The sequence below is a fragment of the Laccaria bicolor genome, genomic scaffold (assembly GCF_000143565.1).
Source record: "Laccaria bicolor S238N-H82 LACBIscaffold_25 genomic scaffold, whole genome shotgun sequence".
Taxonomy (NCBI): Eukaryota; Fungi; Basidiomycota; class Agaricomycetes; order Agaricales; family Hydnangiaceae; genus Laccaria; species Laccaria bicolor.
This window is the reverse complement of record NW_001889896.1, coordinates 323,296-332,287: the sequence shown is the minus strand read 5'-3', so window position 1 is coordinate 332,287 and position 8,992 is coordinate 323,296. Positions and strand designations below refer to the sequence as shown.

Sequence of the window (8,992 nt, the reverse complement as noted above, 5' to 3'; positions counted from 1 at the left end):
GGCGATAGGTTACGTCCAAGTTGACGAGACAAAAACAAAATGAACCTCAACGCCTAGTAACAACTGACGGATTCGAACCATCACCCGAATATTCTGGCACCTGGACACATGGGCCATATTGTCTATGCATACAAATGCATAGAAGGGGTAATAAATAACCTGGACCTGGAGAGGGCAGCTCAAGAGGCAGCGAAAACGGTAGCAGTCTTGTCAGTAAATCCAAGAGAACATTTAATCGGGATACACGGCGTCGGGATGCACTGCGATTGGTTACTGGCATCTGTAGATAAATCTACACAGGAGACTACCAAGAATTCTACGAGACAAAAAGGCATACTCACAGTTTGCGAATGACAACAGAGGGATTCGAACCCTCGCCCTTTCGGACCAGATCCTGATTCTGGCGCCTTAGACCGCTCGGCCATATTGCCACATTCTCACTGTCAATAGATACATATAAGACATTAACGTTAACCTGAAGGGCAAGAGGCAATTGCACAGGTGCACGAGGGGAAGGCTCTGGGGAAGGTATGAACATCGTCCCCCGTGTGCTTGCGTAAAACATTTTTGCTGCGGCTCATGTAGACTCGAACCCAGTCTCCGATGGTAGTAATTTGCTATGTTTTATTCGAGTAAGAGAACGTAGTGTTGAATTCGAAAAAATGGGGAAGTTCTGTATTTGGAATGTGTGAGCGGGTAATTACTACCATGGAGACTGGTAGGACTTCATCACGACCAAGGAGAGAACTTTTTCGAACCCCGACATCACCTGTAAAAGGAAAGAAATCCGCACGTGCGCATGCACGCACGCCCATTAACGGCGAACGCGTTCGCGTCGCGTACATGCCGGATGCTAGTATATTGACCACAAACATATAAGATGAGCTTAAGCAGTCCTCAAATAATTCAGGCGTAGGATAATTTAAATTATGTACAACGGTACACCTCCGTCATTTGTATATCTTCAGTATTATTCATCACCTGAGACCTCAATTCAATTGGTGACACCAATTCTTCCTTCTCCCTCGCTTGCGTTAGCCGTTGGGCTTCGCGATCTCGTTGAATGTTCTGTATTTCTTGAGAGGTAAACTGGCAGGCGTTCTTGGCAGAAAGAAAGACGCGGTTTTTTGGGTGCGAAGCCATCGACAAACGTAAAGGAACGGTTCTGTGGAGTAGCTGGTAGGTTCTCGTCGTGAGCGCGCTTGCTTCCGCTCATAGAAATCGAGGTGGAGATGTGCTCAACGGACGCGCCTCGATCATCAACGAAAGCACGTGTCGTAAATTTCCTCTTTGAGGTGATGTCGGAGCTTGAAAAAGTTCTCTGTCACGTACTGATAAAGTCCTTCCAGACGTTATGGTATATAATTACACCCCAATAGTGTACATAAGTATCCATAACGGCTGGTATCGAGACTACGGCTCATGACCATCCTTTCAAAATCTGTATCGGAGTCGCAACGTTTGATCAATCACATTTGTTCAAGGACATTGCGTAAGTCTGTCATAGAAGGTCTCTGCAGTGTTGGAACTATCAACATCGTCCCGGACCTCATATCCGAATCATTTCGGACACCAAGCCGTTTCCTGTGCTGGGCGTAACTTACTTAGATGAGTAGTCGAATGGAATCTGATGCTCATTGAGAGATGTCGGCGATTCTCGATTTCCCTTGTCCAGATAGGAGTAAATAGCACACCAAGATGCAATGATATCCAAGGTCGCATCCAAGAACTAGTGTTGTACATTTGCGCGTCGTCGTCTCCACTTTAACGACGGCCCATTATCCATCATGAGAATCAGCTGGCTTGAACAGCAAACGTGGGGCAAAGGATAACTTAGATTTGTCTGATAGTCCACATCTGAAAGTCCAGACGCGAGGTCATACGACATCCAAATCCATCTTCGCCTGTCCAAGTACTATCTTTGATATTTCCATAGCAATGTGAATGTCATTCCGGCCGCGCTTCTCCGTAGCCCAGCAGAATTTCGAGCCCCAGAACTGCCCTGCATTGAAGTAGCTTCAGGGTGTTCCCAGCTTTCATGTCGAGATTTACCGAATCGGTTGACGGGCATTGTCCAATTTCGTGGTAGATAAGATATCTTCCCTGCAAGCTTCGTGGTGCTTCGTATGTAAGAAGATAATGGCAAAGCATGGACACAGGACAGGGGTCGAAAATAAGGTGTGCACGTGTTCCATCCCCGTCACAAATTTTTCAAGAGGACATAAAAAAGTCATACGTCCATTAGAGCCACTACCATCTCTCCTCCTGCCGCTCACGACGCCCCTCAGCCAACACCTACAACCTAACCCAGTCAAAAATAATAATAACTCCAAAGATGGAGGGAACGACCGTCCCAGCTCGCCGTCGCCGCCATTCCGGGTCAATGGACAACAGCGACTCGCATTCCCTGCTCATGACTCTGAGCCCAAAACACTTTTTATCAGTAGACGGCATCGAGCCCCCACCCCGACCCAAGTCCACACCAGGCGAACGACCTGCCCAGCGCCGGCGCCAAAAAAGCCCTACGCACAGCTCTGATTCCGAGGGGGAGCAGGGGGACAGAGACGATGGTCCAATCATGCAGATAGACGACGAAGATGCGGTTGGCGATCACAATGGCATTGCCGGTACCCGAAGCACCGAGATTTTAATCGATGATCACGCCCCCGCGCTAAATCAAGATAATAAACCTATCACGATCCTTAAAAATGCAAGTAACAACCATCCTCATCCCACACCACCACCAGGCGACCGCCCCACACGCCCCTTGCCCGCGTCGAAAGCCCGTAAAATGACAGGTTCAACACCTAACCCGTACACGCCCCTTCAACCCGTCGCCAACCCGTCCATGCTGCCCGTGCAGGCGCACGTCCCCCGCGGGGGTGTCGCGTCGCCCCAACGCAGATTGTATGTCGTTTTGGAGCAGGCGTGTTTGGAGGCCTACAAAATCTCAGGTGGTACGGGGAAGGGCAGGAATGGGAAGGGGGATGGGGAAGCGAAGTATACGCTTCTGAATTGTGATGACCACCAGGGGATATTGGCGAAGACGGGGAGGGATATCGCGGATGCGAGGCCGGATATCACTCATCAGGTATGTTTATAAAAATCTATTATGTTTTGTGGATCTCGTAGTTGACTTGAGTCATAGTGCCTATTGACGCTGCTGGATTCTCCGTTGAATAAAGCGGGGTTGCTGCAAGTGTACATACACACTGCGCGAGGTGTCCTCATCGAGGTGAACCCCCACGTCCGGATTCCACGGACGTTCAAGCGGTTTAGCGGGTTGATGGGTGCGTTCTCAAAGTAACTGCTCTTCATCCCTTTAACTCACATACGTCCAGTCCAACTCTTACACAAATTATCTATCCGAGGCGTGAACGGCCCAGAAAAACTGCTCAAAGTCATCAAAGTACGTTTCTCACTCAATCATCCCTCTCGCGACCGCTGACATCCCGCTACAGAACCCAATAAGCGACCACCTCCCACCCAACACCATCAAGATCAGTACGTTCTTCTCCCCCACTCCATCACCTTTCTGCTAAACACCACCACACCACCCACAGCCCTCTCAGGTGACGCCCCAACACAACGTCTCTCAAAATACCTCCCAACCCTCCCGACGACGCACAACATCGCCGTCTTTGTCGGTGCGATGGCCCGCGGTAAAGACGACTTTGCGGACGCGTATGTCGATGAGAAGATCGGCATTAGCGAGTACCCGCTTAGTGCTAGCGTTGCGTGTGGCAAGGTCCGTTTTTCCCTTTCTCCTTGACTACCCCTCATGAACGCCTGTATCATTTAGTTTTGCTGCGCGCTGGAAGAACTCTGGGACATCATCTAGATAACCATCGACTTATCCGACTCACCAGCCCTTCCTGTCTGTCACTATCTACCTATTACCCCTCCTTGTTTTCGTCCAGGCTCTCATCTGACGCTTTTGAATTCCTTGTATCACTAATTATCAAAAGGACACCACCACCAGCCAAAATCTGCACTTCAACTCGCAGAGAGAAAAATCGAATGTATCATTTTTCTGTATAACATATACCTTATCATCAACATCCTCACGCACGCATTCGTTTATTACACACTCCATATATCGCGCTAGAATGGCGACTCAACTCGCTGCTGGCTGGTTATCTAGTAGTTATCGTAATATGTACAGCAGAAATGATAATATCGTTTTTGCCCTTGGAAGCTTTTAGAACCCGCCAGAGAGGAAGCAAGATCTCAATGGGACTGCTGGAGCGACTCGTATGGGAGTCGTGGACCTGTTTGACCAGAAGCTTATCAAAGGATGGTTTGACAAGCCTAGTCAATGTGATACATCCTACGCAGATTAGAGTCATCCCAACAGAAGATTGAGAACCATACCATATATCAGGTGAGGCATGGTGTGATTTTAGTGCCATGGGCGAACGAGATTGTTTGAACATGCACACCAGAGTCGCGCAGCTGGATCCTGCAAACACGTCCTGGGTTCAAGGCATATAGATCAACGGTCGACCGGCGGGATGCCCTGCTTCCCATTGGCTTCATCTCGAGGGGTTTGGCCGTACCATGCATACCAATGTCGTAGACTCCAAGATTCACGGCATCATCGACGTGGATTCCGTCACCATTGATGAAATCGAGGATATAGAAGCTCAGGGAGTAGGGATATGGGGTCAGACGCCCGGTGAATGTTTTTGTGCATTTGAAGGTAGTGGATAGGTGGGTATTTGGTGTCTCCCGCTGCGGCGAAATGGTTCGTACGTAAGTGACGGGGAACAAAAATGGGGAGAGTGTACAAACTCTGAAATCAACAACTGGAACCCGACGGCGGCCCCGGTTTCCAAGCGCAACAGTAGCCTGATATCTGGCTGGCGTAGCGGGATGCTGGCCGATCGTTAGTCCGATGTCGTCACGTGGGTAGGTAAGTGGGCTAGCCTACGCTGTACTGCAACTGTAGTGTGTTTCCTTAGTGCTGCCCACAATCATCATATCCATAAACGAAACCAAAACGAAACCCTGAGTCGACTCAGCAACAATGAAGACCTGCAGCCCACCTGGACTTTGCAGGATCCCAGACGAGCTAATTTTCCAGATTGTTGATGCTCTGGACGACGACTCAGCTTGCCAACTCGGTCTGACGTGCACAGACCTTCACTACCGTGCCCTTCCCATCGTCTTCGAACGGAATGGCACCAAGGACTTTAATTCAGGACGGACATCTCTGTATAACACGGGTTCGGGGCATGTACTTCGGGCGCTCACCACCTCACTTTTCATACCGAATGTCGATGAGATTTTCCTTTGGCCGAATATGATTAGTGAAGATGAATATTCCTACATTCTGGCCATGACCCCTCTTGCGACCCGTTTTCCTCAAGTCGATTTCTATTTTGCAGGGTTCGAAAAGTGGTTCGTTGCCGTTTTTCTGTGCCCATATGGCCGCGACGCGCGGACGTGGATCAAGAACCTCTCGGCCTTTTTGAACGGCATCCTGAGGAAGGGTTGCACGACATTCCGGATGCACAGTGCTAATGATTCTGTTCCAGAATTTCCATGCAGATGGACCTCGCCAGGTAATCGCCAATTGATTGAATCTTCGCGGGCGCCCTGCGTTTTTAGGCGCTCAGGCGTTCAACCCGACTTGGCAAGCCATACCGCGGAAGACCGCCAGAAATTAAGCGAATTCCGTATTCACTCACAAGTGCTCCTTCAACGCCCATTCTTTCTCTGGACCCAATCTACACTCCAAGCTCACGCGACGACTATCACTGTTCTTTCATTGAAAGCCAATCGCACGCAGCGTGCCATATTCTGGGATGATATTCTTTCGTCAACCACCTTACCATCCCTCTATGAATTTGAGCTGACTTGCCACGACGATGTGGATTATTGGTTGCCAGTGGACTTCACGGTCCTGACACTCTTCCTTTCGCGCCACTCCTCAATCAGATACCTCCATCTCACAGCCATATACACACCGACACCCTTCTCCTATCCTCAACATTCTTTGCAGACGCTTCTCCCTCAGTTGATTAATCTCGAAGCACAGCCCTTGTTCATTTCCTGGCTCCTGAATGCCGAAGCACCATTTCCCCGACTCCAACATCTGTCATCAGTGACAGTCATATCTGATTTCCGCCCTACACTCTCTGATACGAAATACGATGTCGTCGACGAAGCGCTCTTGGTCCTTGCCAACAACAACATGACAGCTGATCACATTCACCTGGGTTTGAGATTCGCCCCCGAATTCGCAGTGGCACAATGGATGTTGCGACACGTGTCGCAGTCTACGGGGACCACTCAATCTAGCGTATCCGCACTTCGCTGCGTCACTAGACTCAGCGTGTATACAACCGACCGCGTGAGCTTCCACGCCGATAGAGAGGTGCTGAATGCAGTTCCACCCTTCTTGGCCTTGTTTCCGTGTCTGGAGGATGTCAGTTTCGAACGGCCAGACCTTGATGCGTTGGACCCTCAAATGAGGCAGAACGTCACAGAGGTCTGTCCCCAGTTGGAGAGGCTTGCTGTAAACTCCAAATGAAGCGCAAGGATGGCAAGAGACCTGCTGAGGTGAAGCCTTTTTGGTATGATGACGATTTCATTGGTGTGTGGATGTGAGGCTATGTTTTCCAAGTCACTGAGGTGATGGACTGAGTCGAATGAGCTCCGTTCCGTGGAAAGGATTCATCTTTGACCGTCATCGCTAGAATGGCCTGAATATTGACCAGTTCAATCTCGACGTCATTGCGAAGACAGAGGCCCGTGCATTTCGGGACACCCATGATCTCGAAAGGATCAACAGCGTGGATCGAGTTATTGACCCCGATCATACCCCTGCGCTACCACGCGCTCACTGGCAGGCCCTCAGGAAAGACTCACTGCATGTCGTGGGTTAAGCAGTAGCGCTCCATGAGGCTGCAGCACGGTAGTCTCCCATATTCGTCGCTAAACAATACCCAACGATACCCTGCCGCCTCTGAAGAAGAAAACACTCCTATGACTTCGACTGTATACTAATAATGAAAGCTTTAACCCCCCCTGGGCTATGCAGAATCCCAAATGAACTGCTTTACAAGATCGTTGACGCTTTGGACGACGAGTCAGCTTTTCACCTCGGTCTGACGTGCACAGACCTCCATTATCGTGCCCTCCCCATCCTCTTCGAGCGCCATGGCATCAATAATTTCAATACCGGACAGATTTCTATTCTTAACTGTTCGAAGCATGTGCTTCGTGCGCTCGCCACCGCACTTTTCATACAAGATGTTGACAGCATCGTCTTTTGCCCCCAACCAACTTTTGAAGGCCCCCGTCATGATTCCAACATTCTAGCCATGACCCGTTTTGTGGATCATTTGCCCCGAGTCACAGTATTCAATCTCCACTTCGGATTATATGAACTTTGGCTATCTTCCCTTTTCCTGTACAACTCAAGCGGGAACGAAGCACAGAGATGGGCGGAGAATCTTTCGTGTCTTTTGAACACCGTTCTAGAGAAAGGTTGTACAGCATTACAACTACACGGAGATGATCCTCTTCCGGCTTCGCTCCAAACCACCACCCGCTGGACCGCACCAGTTGTTCAAGAGTCAGTTATCAGCACTTTGAACCCTTCCCAACATCAATGGCGAGGTTCAGGAGTGCTTTCTGGCATTTCCCAAAGCTGGGGCCCTGGCCCACCTGCTCAATCCAGTTCAATAAGTCATACCGCGGAAGGTCGCCAGAAACTCAGCGAATTTCGTATCCATTCACAGGTAATCCTTCAACGTCGATTCATTCCCTGGATCCAGTCTATTTTTCAAGCCAACACCGCGTCTATCACCACTCTTTCATTCAAATCTAGTGGCAGGGAGGATGTAACGATCTGGAAAGATATCCTATCGTCTACCACCTTACCGTCCCTGTATGAATTTGAACTGACCTCCCACGAGGACGTGAAATATTGGGTGCCAGTCGACTTCACGGTCCAGATACTCTTCCTTTTGCGCCACTCCTCCATCAGATACCTCCATTGGACAGCCATATACACACCGACACCCTTCTCCTATCCTCAATGTTCTCTGCAGACGCTCCTCCCTCAGTTAACCAAACTCGCAGCACAGCCCTTGTTCATTTCCTGGCTCTTCAATGCCGAAGCACCATTTCCCCGATTCCAACACCTGTCATCAGTGACCGTCGTATCTGATTTCCGCCTTATACTCCTTGATACAGAATACGAAGTCAATGAAGCACTCTTGGCTCTCGCCAATAACAACATGACAGCTGATAACATTCACCTGGGTTTGAGATTCGCGCCTGAATTCGTAGTGGCACAATGGATGCTGGAACATGTGTCGCCGTCTACTACTGGGACCACTCAACCTTGCGTATCTGCGCTTCGCTGTGTCACCAAGCTCAGCGTGTATACAACCGACCGAGTGAGCTTCCACGCTGACAGAGAGGTACTGAATGCAGTTCCACCCTTCTTGGCCCTCTTTCCGTGTCTAAAGGATGTCAGTTTCGAACAACCAGACCTCGAGGTGTTGGACCCTCAAATGAGGCAGAACATCACAGAGGTCTGTCCCCAGTTGGCAATTGCTGTAAATCCCAAATGAAGCACGAGGATGGTGAAAGAACTGTTGAGATGAAGCTTTCTTCATACGATAACGAATTGGGACACATTGGTGTGTAGATGTGCTATGTTTACCAAGGGTTATTGTTTCACAAATATTGGCTGCTCGTGTATGTTTTGCCCATCCGCACCAGAACGTTTCAAGTGTCTTTATGTATGATTGCATGTTCAATGTAAGTACTGGGCCTACATCGAGAAGAAGACCGATTTCTGTGATCATCGGAATGATCCTCGTGTGTATTCTAAACCTCCTATCAATTGCGAAATATGCATCCAAATGTCCTACTAGTCATTTTCCAGTTCTCTCAGCATGCGCAACACTAGAATCTGCCAACGTTTACATGTGCCGCTAACGAGAATCTCTTCCCCGAGGGCAGCCATCGT

The 8,992-nt window shown here is 49.4% G+C and overlaps 1 protein-coding gene across 1 annotated transcript; it reads left to right on the top strand.

The window, feature by feature from the left end:
• Window positions 1-2,848: 2,848 nt before the first annotated feature.
• LACBIDRAFT_252281 (uncharacterized protein) lies at window positions 2,849-3,841 on the top strand (the record flags this gene model as incomplete). Its single annotated transcript, XM_001884401.1, has 6 exons — window positions 2,849-3,091; window positions 3,149-3,290; window positions 3,342-3,409; window positions 3,462-3,504; window positions 3,564-3,748; window positions 3,803-3,841. The coding sequence occupies 6 exons, from the start codon at window positions 2,849-2,851 to the stop codon at window positions 3,839-3,841; spliced, it is 720 nt and encodes a 239-aa protein (XP_001884436.1).
• Window positions 3,842-8,992: the final 5,151 nt, after the last annotated feature.